At 47.4% G+C, this 15,598-nt stretch overlaps 2 protein-coding genes across 3 annotated transcripts; one reads left to right on the top strand and one right to left on the bottom strand.

The window, feature by feature from the left end:
- Window positions 1-3,609: 3,609 nt before the first annotated feature.
- On the top strand, window positions 3,610-7,133 carry LOC135822274 (protein FAM161B-like). The gene is made up of 2 exons (XM_065335004.1): window positions 3,610-5,777; window positions 6,446-7,133. Exons 1-2 carry the CDS (start codon window positions 3,790-3,792, stop codon window positions 6,705-6,707), a joined length of 2,250 nt encoding a protein of 749 aa, XP_065191076.1. The 5' UTR covers window positions 3,610-3,789; the 3' UTR covers window positions 6,708-7,133.
- An 84-nt stretch (window positions 7,134-7,217) lies between these two features.
- On the bottom strand, window positions 7,218-14,303 carry LOC135822275 (uncharacterized). Of its 2 annotated transcripts, none has more exons than XM_065335006.1 (5): window positions 13,716-14,303; window positions 11,243-11,360; window positions 9,373-10,482; window positions 8,755-8,958; window positions 7,218-8,395 (listed from the first exon to the last, which is right to left on the bottom strand). In XM_065335006.1, the coding sequence occupies exons 2-5, from the start codon at window positions 11,339-11,341 to the stop codon at window positions 8,168-8,170; spliced, it is 1,641 nt and encodes a 546-aa protein (XP_065191078.1). In that variant the 5' UTR covers window positions 11,342-11,360; window positions 13,716-14,303; the 3' UTR covers window positions 7,218-8,167. The 2 variants fall into 2 exon arrangements, with proteins under 2 accessions (XP_065191078.1, XP_065191077.1); XM_065335005.1 differs by having other exon boundaries at window positions 11,243-11,418.
- Between the last annotated feature and the right edge of the window lie 1,295 nt (window positions 14,304-15,598).

Consider the following 15,598-nt stretch of genomic DNA (forward strand, 5'->3'; position numbering starts at 1 on the left):
CTTCCGTAGGTATGTGCAATGTGATAAAAAATAAAATAAAATAAAATAAAAAAGCAGGGACTGGAGGGCTGGTTTATACGACTCCCTGCTGCAAAGTCATTGCAGCACACCTGAAGTAAAATGCTACTCAAACGACAGTAATCATAGTCATTGTAATTATTTTGTCCTGTGTCATGGAGCCATTGTAGGATGAGAGCAAGCCAATAATGTGTAAGACTTGGGAATTCTGTCCAAGCCATAGTCATTTCCATCAACAAACAACATTGGGCGCTTTCGATTACACGCATTTCGGTCAATTCTAGAATTAGTTATTGTTGATGCACAGTTCGATTACACAAAAAGTGACAAATTCCGTGGTTAGAATTGATTTTATCCAATTCCGTCGAATCTCGAGAGGGCGGAATTTCTCTGGCGCCAGAATTGCACAGTCGGTGTGTTACCGGTCTGGTCATGACTCAAGCGCGCGAAGAACCTCCCTGGCCGGCGTGTGCGCGATGCTGGGTCCACGTGCGCGCGAGGGTGTACGTGATCTCTTTTTACGATTCATAAATTTCGTTTGTGACATGACATGAATAAAAATAATGCGTTGTGAATTCCAGTTGTTCGTTTACAAGGCCGGAATCCGCTCATTCTGGTCATTCCAGAATTAAAAAAAAAACAGTTCCAGAATTGTGTAAACGTGTAATCGAAAGCGCCCAATGACTACAGTACATGTACATGTATGGGCATGTGATTCGCTGGTACAGTGGTACAGTGGTAGACTGTACTCCTTATCGCCATGGCCAGCATTTCCGTCAGGTTGTAGTTGCACTGACTCCGGGACCTCGAGCGACCAAAACATTCACCATTGCAGGCACTATCCACCAGTCGCTGAAGCCGAGACCTCGAGCCTCAGGTCGCCGGAGATGCTCCAGTTTCACCACCACATGTGCACAGTTGCATCTGCAGCCACCTCTATCTTTACTTATAATTATAATTATATAGTTATAAAGAAGAGGCACCTGTGACGTGTGTCTGTGTGTGTGTGTGTCACGCTCCTTATAAAGAAGAGGCACCTGTGACGTGTGTGTTTGTGTCACGCTGAAGCGCTGCGGAGCAGCGCTGCCCTGAGCACGCGAAGCGTGCGAGCAGTGTAGCACAGTGTAGCTAGCGGCCGCAGAAGCACTGAGCACGCGAAGCGTGCGAATCGTGTAGCTAGCGCTAGCGGAAGCAGCCACAGAAGCACTGAGCACGCGAAGCGTGCGAATCGTGTAGCCACCACGGCCACCACGTGCTGATCACGCGAAGCGTGCGAACAGTGTAGGTGGTAGCAGACACGATCAGTACGAGTAGCAGTAGCAGCCGCGCGCAGAAGCACTGAGCACGCGAAGCGTGAGAATCATGTTAGTGACTACACCCAATTTCCAAAACTTGCTCCGATCGCTTCGATTTTGGTCTCATTCGATTCTCCCAGGCGTAGTACATAGGAAATCTGTAAGTATTATTCGAATCGGCCCAGCCATTCTTGAGTTATAGTGATTTGAAGTGCGCCAAGTTGGACTTTTGCTGGAAACAGAAATGAATGGGAGCGATGGGAGAATCGAGAACGACCGCACAGTCCGTGCATGCAGTACAGTGTACAGTGCACACGCCTCGTCACTCGAACTGCGCGTACGAAATTGCATACTTAAGCCTGGTTCACACTAGGCCGATTTTCCGGCCGACATGGACTCGTACGAAAAATCCTCAAGATCGGGGCGAAAATTGCGTAGTGTGAACTGTGTTGTCGTACAGGGTTCCGACAAAACTGCGGCGATTTTCTTGTCGCACTAGTTTTCGGCCAAGTATCGACTGGTCGATATTTAGCCGAAAAGCCGGCCGATTTTACTGCTTGCACGTGATGGAGCGGGATTCGGACCAATCACGGTACGCTTTTCACCATGACAGCAAAGAGCGTCGATGTCGAGCTCATGACCTCTTGTACTTTGTACTCTTGATGAAATGTAAAGTCCTACCAAAATTTCATAACCCCCATGAACTCTTGCTTTTATGGATAATCGATGCGACTCTATTGCGAGTGAGTCGTTCCCCGTGTGTGAACAGGCCGTCCGACTCAGTCGACACAGTCGGCAGACTCCATGTCGGAGTCGGTGTCGGAGCATCGGCCGGAAAATCGGCCTAGTGTGAACCAGGCTTAAGGTATGCTGGCGCAGAACAAATTCGCTCGTAGAGGAAGACGAAAGCGTCTCACCGCCTTGTAATTTCACATGGCCAGTAGTTTTTCGATGCTGAAGACGATGGAATAATCCGCGACGCTGCGACCCGACCAGAACAACCCGAAATTCATACCCTGAAAAAGCGCTGAGCGCAGAGCTCCTAAATTTTGTCGTATGGAAACGGGACTTCGGGTCTCAAGGGCACGAACATCTCCTCTCTCAGATAAAGCAATTCACTCGATGCGATATTCTACAATTTGACCTGGCCACGCCGAAATGCACTGCCATGTCGGATTCTCCCATCGGAAGTATAGAAACTTGTTTCCAAAAAATCAGCGTCTGGGTGCGAGGGAGTAAAGTCACTAATCATGTAGCCACCTAGCCTAGGCCATATGCATAGGTAGCACTAGCAGCCGCACAAGCGCTGCGGACCACGTGAGCCGTTCTCTGCAAATAGAAACATCTGCAACAAAAGGATACAAAAGATCTGCACTGACTGCACTCTGCATCTGATCTGCAGTGAAGAGCGCATCGCACTTTTGTTCGTAAGTTTATGAATGTTTTGAGCCGCTTCATCCGCCACCAGGTGATGGACAACCCTGACCAGCCTCCCGAAGGCGTAACAGACGTAGATCTACGTCCCTCCTTCTCCTTCCAACGATGAAGAACCTCCCTCACGATCACCAGGCCAGGACTTCAGCGGTCTGGCCACCACCACGTGCTGAGCACGTGTGCTGTTCATGTACTTGCTTCACCCGCGCATGCCACATTCGGCCAGGCAACGCTGGCCGGTGGTGCTGCTAGTCAAGTATAACGTAAATACACAAGCTTGCAAGTCATGTACTGTCATGTCCTCGATCGAGGTTCGTGGTTTCTCGTAAAAAAACTAAAAAACATATTTTGCTGTCACAGAATAGGGCTTGAAAGTGCTACGTCACAGCATAGCAACAATTTCAAAAATTCAAAAACTGGATCCACTTGGATCCAGTTTTTGTATGGATCCAAGCAAATTTCAAGCGGTCTTACCCACAGCATGGTGATGTAGCCAGTGAAACTGACTGATTTGGCTACTGGGGGCGGGGTTACAACTAGTGGCGAAATAAAAGTCACACCTGCATGCGACATGAGTGGGTTGCTATGCACCCACATACTTAGGCAATAGCAAAGTCACACCTTAGTGGATCCAAAAATAGAAATCTGATGTCAAGTTACTACCCCCTGGCCGTTTTGACGTCATCACTTTCAAGCCCTATACCGTCGATGCGCCTCCATAGCAACGTGGTGGACGTAGACAACGCGAACAAACAAACAAGCAAACGCCTGAACGACTGTGCACGTGGTTACGTCCGTCTCATCGATCGACGCGGCGCGGTACACAAAGTCATGCAGAGAGCTAGTATTATTTTTTTTGTAACGATGCTGAGCGCTGTTGAACAAACTGAAGAAGTGAAGGGGACTTGTATGTTGCGAATATTTGGAGGAAACTCTATTGGAAATCGCTACCGGTGCTGGGCTCGGTTCTGGGCACAATTGAAATGGTGGCTGAAATATTTTGAGGACGGTTATACACAAGATCGGTCTGAGGCTGTCCATCATGGCTGGAATGCCTGTTGCTGCTGGCGTGCAAGTATGCATGCCACGTAATCCAGTAACACAGATGCCGTCTCCAAGTCGTTGTGCTAGATCGCATGCAGACCCTGTCGACACCATGCAGTCGCCAGACGAGCCGTCTGTGTTGAGCGCAGAGGAGCTGAGGAGAGTGCAGCGCTTGACGAGCGATAACTGGGCCAGCGGAGATGATAGCGATATAAGGGGTGAGCGGATGAAATCTGACAGAGAGCAGAGAGTTACGTGGGCCAGTGAAGGCGATGAGAGCGAGACTGAGCTAGGTGATGAGGTGTACTATCAGAAACTGCTGGAGCTGAAGGAGAGAAACCTGCAGAATCTGAGAGCTGTGGAGAAGCTTTATCACAGGCACGTTCAGGAAGGTGGCCACCATCATCATTCAAGCATCGGCACGGAAGAGTGTCTAGTGCAAGATGAAACCCCTGCCTATCAGGCCACAGCAGCTGATCAGCGGCAGCCAAGTAGCACCAACGTTTCAGTCACGCAACACCTGCCACATAATAGCAGATCACAGTACTCTGCTGGTGTTGGGCGTGTTGAGGATGTGCCACAGGAATCCTCCGCAGACCTGGAAAGCGACACTGGTTCAGCATGCAGCTCTGAGTCGGCTCAGTCTGGTAGCCCAGGGCAACTCCGCTCCAATAGTGTGGTGGAAGTGGATGGGTTTGCAGCTGGCTATTTGGAAGGGGCAGATCTACCCCCATCGCTGCATCATGATGATTATATGTCCCTAACTGATGAAAGACTATCTTCAAGTGACGACCAGCAACAAAACAGTGGAAACGAGTCAGAAAATGGTGTCCGTCACCAGCATCTCATTGATAGCATGTGGGATGACTTCCGTGTGGAGCGGGGAAAGCTAAAACGCAGTGCGAAAGGGGCATGGTCACCAACCTACACTATTCCTGAGCCATTTGAAATGACTCGACGAACGGAGCGGCAGCAACGCAACAGGGAGAATCAGTCCCGGTGCATTTTGGAAGCTGAAGAGAAGCGACTGCAACGTGAACAGGAAGAATTGGAAGCGATGCGTGTCAGATTCTCTGCGAAGGATGTTCCTGGATTTGTGAAACGTCCAATCTATGAGTCCATGTGTTTAGCCGAGGAGGAGAGACGAAAGAAGTCACGGGAAGAGTATGCAAAACGACTTTTGGCTGACCAGCAACCATTTTCTTTTCTAGAGCGCGAGCAGAAGAAAAAGGAGGCCCGGCGGAAACGAGCGCCACGGAAACCAGCCGAGCAGAAGATATTCCGTGCCAAACCATTGCCAAATGATATCTTAGAGCCATCATCACAAGAACAAACTTTGGAAGAGGAACTGTACAGACAGATTCGTATGAAGATCAGATCTGACACATTACTAGCCAATTCTCATTTGCCACAAAGCATGGCAAATCGACAGAAAAGCCTCCGCTATACACAAGGTGACCTACGACACAAGACAAGCCAGCGTCACGAATCACGAGCATTTGTCACTCGAGAGCACAGATTCAGGCCTCGGATCAATTCCGGTGTGCCTGATTTCGGTGAGCTCCATCGTCGCTTGGATTCGACCCAGCAGGTCTCTCGGGAGCAGCACCAGCCAACGACTATCAAGCCATTCTTTTTGAGAACGGAGATCGTCGCGGAGAAGAAACAGCGGGACCGGGAGCACGGGCAATCCAGCAGTGTGCTTAGTGTTAGGCCAGGCAGCGCACCACCGCCCAGTACGTACGTGAGATCTGCCGACTCTTTCCACACCAGAGTAACACGATCCTCACAGCTGCGTACCGATCACACGCAGGCAAAGTTGCGTAAACGCCAGGCGCAGGCAATGGACCACGCAGTTCTGCAGTCCCAGAAGGAGGACAGAGAGCGAAATGTGCGTGACCGGTTGGCTGCATCAATGAATGACAGTGGTGGACGTTCATCTATGTCAATGGATATTGACGCCTATCAAAAACTACAACAGAACCAGTAAGTTTATCAGAGAAATACTTGCTTGGCTTGGGTCACGGGTATTTTCCTGCACGTTTACCACTTGTAGCAATTTCATTAATAAGTGTACATTGAGGTGGTGGGGTACCAGTCTTCTTGTGAGAGGAGTATACAGCCACAGAAGTTTTGCATGATGCATCAAAGCCCAATGGAGATCCAATTCATTTGCAGGAGATACTGAAACGTTCTATATGAGTCTTGGCATGTCTACTCCATGAAATGTGAGAGCGGCTTCAAGATGGTGTGATCATACACCTACAAAGGATAGCCATATTCTGCTTTCATGTCATCATTTGCACCACATGAAATAATTTTGACCAAGTTTTATAGGCACGCATTGTGTATGAAGTCGTTGAAATGTGATCTTTGAACAACCACCAACACCACTACCGCCTTACACGGCAGTTCAATCATTGTAATTATTTCTCCAATTTTCCGCCTTCGGGACTTCAGCAGGGAGTACATTGGAAATGCGGTAAATTACATTATTTTCATACTTGCAAGTACTACCTACATGCATATGTAGATGACATTAGAGAATGTACTCCCATCCCTGTGTGTGTGTGTGCGTGTGTGTGTGTGTGCGTGCGTATGGTATCTGTGTCTGTCATTTTCGTATGTGTGTGTATGTTTTACTTGCATTTCAGAGCTGCTCAACAAGCCCGCGAACAACAATACCGGCAGGAACTTGAGGAGATGGAGCAGAGGCTGGCTGAGCGGCCGCTATTACTTGAACGTACCGCGCAAACAAATGCCAGATTAGCGGCAGAACATCATTTTGATAACACTTTGAGGAATGCTGGCGTGAAGGACTTCGAGCATTTGTCCATCCGTGATAGTCCACCTGCAAAATCCTCCCGAATGCAGGGCCGGGAAAGGATGTCAAGTTTGTCATCAATCAGTGACTAGGAATTACAAGTGCCTGAAATCTCTCCACTCCCACTGAGGCGGGACATTTCTGCCGCATTGAAACATCCATTTATCCACACTATCAACCTCGACATTCTTGCCTTCCGAAGTATTCACAGACAGGTTGAGGGACTCATGTTCATGTTTGAATAACAGAATGTATAGTTTCTGACTGCACGTCAGAAACCTTCAACACTACGACTCCTTGAATCTGTTAAAAATTAAAATGGAGTGTGTGCTTGGTAAACATTCGTTTGTTGATACTGTCACGTTGCTATTGCTGTCATAAATTGTGCTTCAGTGATGTGAACCCAATTTGATATTGATTAAGGTAGTCCGCAGGCTAATCCTGGTGAATTCGTGATCCAGCATGGCAACAGCGTCACAGCAATGCGCATTCATGCAATAACAGTACGATTCAATACACAGTGGTTGCAGTCATCCTGGGCTGGACCTGCTGCTGGGGCACAGATGGTAGTGGTGCTTTATGACTGGTGTGAAGTCATGAAAGCTAGAAATGGAAATGTTATTACAGTACCTAGAATTTCAAAGAATTTACCAGGCCTATTCAACAGAATCAGTGCTTACATTACAGGATATCCTAGATGAGAAAGGCATTGTGCACTGACTATGTTAGCGTGAGGTGAAACTGTTTAGTGATCAGGGATGCAGTTGAGACATGCAGTAACCCAAATACACAGCTAAGAACAAGTTGAGTAGTGATTAAGGCAGAATTGCATGAGATGCGAGCAGAACAGTTCCTTCTATAGCCCATGTTCTTGGATGGTTAAACGTGCTCCTAAAAAATATCATTTAAGAAAGAAGGGCACGATTCAGGTGAAAACGATGCACTGTGATAGCAAATCATACTATTTTCTTTAAATGAAACTAACAATTTATGATAGTACACTAGTAAGGTTTGACTGTTAAATTGAAACAACACAACATGCGTTCTTGAAGACTTAGTATTAACACTGTAAATCAGTGTTTACTGTAATACTCTCTCCAAGACCATGACCAGTAATCTACTCCTGTCGGTGACCTACTTCTCGACTCGTTACTCCACGATATTTGCCGGATAGCACGACCTTACATGTTACGACATTATGTATTGCCACGTCCAGATCCATTAGACGGCGGCTAAACAAGACGTTGATACCAGTTCAACTCCACCGGCAGTGGCTTGTCCACTGAGTAACCCATGACCTGCATACGTGCAAGAGACTCTAGTTGATGGCAAGAGCATTAGCAGGTTAGATATTTCACGTTAATTTGATGGTTTCCGACTGCGGTAGAACTTAAACCAGCACTTGCTGCGCCAGCCGATATCAGCCATATTGTATTTGGTACATAGAGTGGAGTACACTAGTCTTGAACTCTTCAGTACACAGAGAAACTGACATCGAGTTTATCACCTTACTCCAAGAAATGCTCGTCTCTACGCAATGCCGGCAAAGAAGTTAGAAGCTTGTGTCTGTTGACTGGTAGGTGAAGTTTGCGATTGTCCAGGGAGGTGGCGACTGCATGGGAGTATTTTTGTCACTGCCGTCTTGCACAGGCGAAGAGGGCGCATCCGTTTCCAAAGTCAAGCTACAATCGTCGATGCTGCGCGTGGACTTGGATAGTGCGCTGTCACAGCCCAAGTTGTACAGCATCAGGTTTGAAACGGACTCTGACTGCACTGACCCCTGCAGATGATAGTGGACAACACCCACACATGGATAACACATGTCTATAAGGTTAGAGGAGGGGGGGGGGCACACAATGTATGCATATGCCACACAGAACAGACAGACTAATGACCACACAACGTACATGTGCTCCATGGAAAACATCCTAGACCAATGCCCACACAATGTAAGCGTACTGGCCACGGAATAGATGGACTAATGAAAAATAGGTTTCAGCACGGTCACAAAATTTCTTCTGGTAAGAAGGCAAAAATATGCCGCAACGAAGCTACAAATAACTGATGTGGTGTGACTTGCTGCCGCAGCTTGGCGACATGTGGCAATGAACACAATTGTGGCGGCATTGGATAACTCACCTTCATGGTCTTCGTGGTCCGTCTTGCAGGTGTGTTTGGTGCGGAGTTGAGTTTCTTTGCTACATCAGCCAGAGGTTTTATGGAGATGATCTCAGACTGAGCATGAGCTGTATTGATACTCTCCAGGGATGACACAGCAATATTAGCGTGCAATGCATGCTGACACACTGATTCGGCCCTGCTTGCCTGACTGAAGGCATCGAACTGCAAGGCACAAGAACAAGTCGCACACAGGTACAGACACTTGATACACAAGGCTAATTAATACGAGTTGCAGAGTGACCCAGGGTTCGCCGCGTACTGCTGGCAGTTAGATACACTGTCTCTGTAACAGGATATCACAGTCATTCAGCTGAATGTAGCTACATGTGATAGACACACTTGCAAAAGAAAATAAACATCTCTAATTCTCTATGCTTCTGCAACATTATTATGCTGTCAGGGTCAAATAGATGCAGATAGTGGGATGAAAATCGACCAACTTTCAGTGAATGAACAAGGACCAAGCGTGCATGTATGGCTCATTGTTGGCAATAAACTTCTGCATCTTTCCCTCAAACCAGCGAATAAACTTCTGAATTGAATTGTTGCTTCAAAATCAGGTGACTGAATGTTTACCTGCTCAATCGGATGTAGAATATCTGCATCATGAGTGCTCGGTACTCCAGCCATCACCACATCATCGTGAGGATTCGTCAGTATGACAGCAGGTGGTGATTGCGTTGCTTCTTCAGTCGCTGGTATGGCCACACGTTTGGTCCAGTAGCCTTTCATGTTTGGCTGTGATTGTTGAAAGTTGCCCACGGAGAGTGAGCGAGGCATTTTCCCCTGAAAGCGGGGTGCCATACGTCGTACTCTTGGTGCATTGCTGCTCGTATCTGTACCAACACTGGACTGTATGCATCGGGCACCAACCAGGGGTCTGAGAGGTGCCTGGACATCTATATCATCATCCATGGAGCCGACCGCTGTCAACAATGTGTCCCGTGAAGCATCTATGGCTGAGAGCTGTGTGCTTGAGTCAGTCATAGTGCTCTTGCCAAGCAGCGGCGAGTCTGTGATAGTCTGCGGCTTGGTTTTAGGGTGCACCCTTGACAGTGACTTGTTTGCACAGTTCATCCAGGCATCGGGCAGCTGACTGCGTGACCGACCACTACCACGGGCAGAAGCAAAGGAGGCCCTTGGTACAGTGCAGTAGGGATTTGAAACAATGTTTGCTGAGAGATAAGGCGAGTATTCAAGGGAGTGTTGGGTAATCTCTCCATGCCATGATATGTCCAGGTAGTTTTGACTGGGTGCTTCCGTCAGTGACTCAGCACCATTGATCAGCAGAGACCAGCGGTTATTCTCCGGTGGAGAGAATGGCTGTGCCGAGTTGAGGTTGAGAGGAGCGTGTGGGCTAACACCGGCGGCAGTGTTTGGTGATCCACTACTAATACTGCCGTCGGGCTTAGAGAATGCTCTCTTGAATGAGTTCTTCACCAGTGCAGCAATAGACTCGCCATCATCGCTCAACGAATGTGCTTGTGAACTCTGATCTGCTTTGAGGGAGTTCCTCCTAGTGCTGCCTTTCTGATATGATGGGTTTGAAGAAGTGCGGATTGAGTCCAAAGTCGATGTCACTGTGCTCCTGCTTGCTGATCTTCTCTGCTGGTATTGCAGCTGATGCTGCTCCTGCTGCTCTTGCTCTTTAGATCTCTTAGTGCGTGCCCTCTTTTCTCCTTTACACTGTAGCCAGAAAATGTAGATGTACACAGACACGTGGGCATTACTGCAATGCATGCTTGCGCAAACACACACGCACACATAACACACATACACACAAATGCGTGCAGACAGACACACACAGACGCACACGCACGTGTATCCCCTCAACGGATACCGGTCATAATTATACTACGGATGGTTGGTATAGTGCTGTCACTTCACATAGACGGTGATACATGAAAATAAGAGCGGTCTATGCTGGGATGCTCTGTCCACCCCCCCCCCCCTCCCCTCCCCCCCCCCCCCCCCGTTCTTCGGCGACCTACTGTACTGTAGGGGCAGATTCCAGGCATCTTGGCCTCTAGTGGCACAGGGCAGTGGGCAGTGGCACAGAGCAGTGAACTGTGTTACAGGCATGACTTGAGAAGCAGGCCGCCAATGCATGCAGGATACGGTGCATGAGAAGTAACAGCTTTCACTTGGCCTGCTCGACAGGTGAATCTGCAACTAATTCCTATGAAAGCAGGTTATAGTACCTCATATTATTTGACGTGGCTAGCAGCTGTGTAATTGATCCATAAATAGACCGCCTGCATATCGTCTGACCAGCATATAAAATAATGCACTTTATTATAATTATTAAGATAAAGTGCAGCACAAATTGCCTATGCCGATGATAAGATACATCTGGGTGTGAGCCCGCTATCCGTTCAAGGAATATTTTGGGGCGTGCTAAGCAAGTGCGAGCTCAGCTGACTACGGCTGTCAGTTAGATACTTACCAAACGAATAATGATGAGCACCAAGGCAATGTTGGCAATTGAAACCAACAGTATCACCGCAACCGTCCATCCTGCCAGTTTGCTTTCTTCATTGTCCATGCCGCCAAGCCCATCTGTACTGACATTCGAAGATACGTTCACCATTTGCTGTTGTCCTGCCTGGAGCATTGCTAGGTCTGGAATACCCGATCATAAAGGCATGGCACGTGCATCGCACATGTACTTCAAATTACATTGACAACTCAAGCCTTGTATTAAACATAATGCCATTATTTAAATAATCCCCAAGACCCTTAGAAACTTGGTCATGGACCAATCCTGGCTATGGGCAAGGCAGGACAAACACAATCCTCTCATTTTCGTGAGAAATCAGAGCTTGAACATATCGTTGCGCTCTGTTACTGGAGTAAGTGAAGACACCAACAAAAATGACTTCGTAACATCACTTCAAGTCACATCTTATAAAGCCAAAACGGATTCATTTGAGGGGAGGGGGTACCAGACTGTCACAGGATGTCCGATGTTACAGAATTTCAATTTTGTGATTTTTCTTGCACCTCTCAGGCTCTTATCAGGCAAGGAACACTACAGAGATACAGGGGGAGGGGGGGGGGGGCTGGCTCTTAGCCGCTGCACAGTGCATGCACTAGCACCCCACTACCGTCTCCACACAGGTATGTACAGCAGCTTTCAGGGCCCAAATCATGGCGGATTTCCGGGAATACCGTGGTGAATTTTGTCAAAAATGTGGTGTTTCACGAAACATGTGAAAATCGTGGATTTTCGCGCGGCCGTGGCATCGCGATTTCCCACGGGGACAGAGCAATGTCACAATATGCCCAAAGGAAAAGCAGTTCTCAAATACTTGTGCAGTATCAGTGGCATATCAAGCATCGCTGAGATATTGCTTTTAGCAAACTTCACTTCTCAACTCCAAAAACGGTCTCTTCACTGCGATTAAAATTCAAAAATGAGATTAAAATTAAAATTAAGATTACACCTTGAGATATTGCTCTTTGAAAAAACAAGGAAAGGTCTGGCCTAAATCAAAAATGCCTGGACATCTTTGCTCAGACATTGGGCTTTGAACTGGTGCATCTCGGACAAAAAAGACACAAAATCCTGCGTTCTGGGACTGTTCAGTCACGGTGCAGTCGAGTCGAGTACAACTAGTACTCAGTACGACTGCAAATACATGGCAGATCTACGAGTACGAGTCTACTGTAGAAAAAGGTCAAAGTCTGATGCGTATATGCATCAATGGATCCTGATTTTTTTAATTACGGTTTTGCATGTTCCGGACGGACCACACTTTTCGAAAAGTGGTACGGCCATGGTCGTACCAGTCGTAGCGGGTGTTACGCCCCTGCTCGGTGTGTGACTACTTCCAAGTAAGGGATTTGCTTTGGCTGGGTTGGCAAGTATGCGCCCCATATTTTTAGTTTTCAAAGCAAATTTTCGGCATCTCAGCTACCTTGCCAGTCAATGACCGGGTCACCATTGTGTTCAGCATCCTCAAATTAGTTTAGATATGTTCACGGTAGGGTTCTTCTCTGTAGCCGTTTCTACTAGGGGTGAAAGTTGGCACCGAGATCCCAAGTTCGAGTACTCTGATTTTCTCGGATCGAATATTCAAGTATTTGAGTATTCTTCATCTCCTAAAATTGCACACCAAGGGCTATCAAAAATCACATGATACAATCCTGACCGAACGATTGGCAATCATTTTTTCTCGGGTATATTGGTTGCTGGTTCATCTGGGCTCTCTCTACTCATGTAAAAAAGTTCACCACACAGTCTACACATCAATATCTGCTGACTGCTGCCCTAAAACGGCAGATTTCTGTGGTAAATGCATGTACGACGTATGAACGAGTACTCTGATTTATTCCGAGTACACGATTATTTTGGGGGAAACCGAGCGAGTACTCGAATATCCGGTATAATTGTTTCACCCCAGGGCCCTAGTTTTTACCCGCTTGAAGAATGTGAGCCCAGCGGCTGAAGTGCACGATGTGAGGGGCTCGGCAAGACTGTTAGAAGACTCAGTTTGGCTTGTAAATCCATGGCCGCTACTGTTCTTCGTGTAGAAATCGTGGAGGTGCTCGAGCAGGAGCTGATTATTCGGTTTCTCCACCAGTCCTCAACCACACCATGACCCCACATATCACACATACATGTACATCCGCTGTGTATGCATGATATTCATGAGCCGGTCGGAGAATACTTTTGTCTTTTGTGCCACCTCTCTGCATACAATTCCATACAATGTTCTCCGACGATTGCATACCAACTTTGTGACCTCATCAATCCGGTAGGGAACAAAAATATTCCCATCATATTTTCTGTGTATGTTCTGCAGAGGTTCCTCTGTCCAGTCGAGTAATGTGTTGGCCATAATTCCAATTTTAAAATGTTGGACTGAAGTCGCTAAATTATTGCCTACAAGTATGTCATACAAAGCACGACTTACTGTTATCATAGATTGCGATGAACCGACGCCACCCAAATCGGTCGATGGAACCTCAGCTCAAGATCGCGTAAAATGATGCACTCTGGCTCTAAAACGTCAATCGTGCATAGGGATTCAAGTGAGGACGCAACACTTGAATAGGAAATGGCACATGCAGAAAGCTAGCAGTGGCCACCAAGTCACGTGTCACCAAATCCTCCCAGAAGAAATGCTATCGGAATGCTTCTTCTCCGTCCACCATCAAGCCTTGGCAGCATCCGCAGCTCATTGTTCACATCGCTGATTCTTCACCATGACTTAGTCTGTGGGGATACATGTACCACAACTCGACGACCATAGTCTAATAGTAGGGGTTTTCTCCAGTCCGTAATTTCGACAACTGTGCAAGTGCTGATAGTACTACTCGCATCGTGATGTTGCGGACAGTCGCCGCAGAGCACACAAGTGACTAGCTGGATCGTGCCGGTAGTGAACAATATTGTTACAATGTGTGGACTAAGGTAGATTTACACGTGGACTGGTGACTGAGCAGCAAGCCACGACGCGCAACAAAAATGTAGATCTACAACTACACGTGTGCGTTGCCGCGGGGCTCGATGACGATGGTTCACTTCACCATTTTCCGCTACTGTAACTCGGGTGCTTTTTCTTTACTTAGACTTAGTTCAGTCTTGTCTCTCAGCGTTGCTAGGGTCTCAAAGTTGGGACAACAATCCTGCAAAACGCATTGCGATACGCGTGAGAACCATGATGTTCAGATTCGAGAAGCTTGAGCCTGAGCACCACTTGAAAACTATCGGCAAACACTTCCGATCAGCTGTCTCTGCACACATATGCATCACATGCACAGCATGGATGCTATACAGTACTACTTCCCTCAAACCAGTTAACCCTTTAGGGCCCACAATTATTTCAAGAAATGCACTGCATACGCGAGCCCGGGTACTTATCTGGTCGTAACTTTGGTGTCCTTTGGCCGATTTTGGTGATCTTGGGCTTTCTGGAAAGCTCTTGGCCAGAGGAATACAGCGACAGCCAGCAATACATCACTCGATCCACAGAACCAGCGCCGCAGCGCGATACGGCGCTCCAAAGCCAGCATTGCGAGCGCCCAACTCAAATTCTCTGCCATTTCAACAAATTGCATCGCAGATCGCTCAAATTGTTTTTACTGGAGAGCTGAGAAACATGCCTTTGTGATTTATTTGTAGCTGCGTGGGCCGCGAGTCCGGGAAAACCCCTAAAAACGAGTTCAAAATGCACGCGCTCGAGTTGACTCTGCTGAGGGAATTTAGTTCGAGTCTCGTATCTCCACTCTCCGAACTCGGATCGCTTTCGGGTGTTTTCGAGCCGATAGCTGAGACAATTCTAATGTCGATAGCCCTTTCGATTGTCCGATTTGGTCAAGTCACGGCCGAGTTACGCCAGGTTGCGCTTTGAAAAGTATGCACTGTACACTGGTACGGATATATCCGTACTATGGGCCTCAAAGGGTTAAAACTAGTACATGTAGTGTAGGTTTCACACTCTTTACTACAATCGATCCTGCACCTACATGTACAACTAACTTCAAGTGCCGTACCTGGACCCACCACCAATGACTTAGGTCCATGCGCTCTTCGATCATAGCCGAAGCAATGGCCGAAGCATAAAGTTAAACGCACCAACTCGTATGGCCGAAAAAAAGCTCTGTCGCAACATTTTTCAGTGAGGTTTCACACTCTTCGCCCAAGTCAGTACAGTACTACGAGTAGTGACCATGGCATTGGTTTGAGGGAATGATTCAAACGGTAAGTCCGAGGCTGAAGAAAAAGTAACAGTTGACCGTCACCACCAGGACTCGAACCAGGTACGGTAGTACTAGTAATTAAACAAAAATAATA

Source organism: Sycon ciliatum, chromosome 8 (assembly GCF_964019385.1).
Source record: "Sycon ciliatum chromosome 8, ocSycCili1.1, whole genome shotgun sequence".
Taxonomy (NCBI): Eukaryota; Metazoa; Porifera; class Calcarea; order Leucosolenida; family Sycettidae; genus Sycon; species Sycon ciliatum.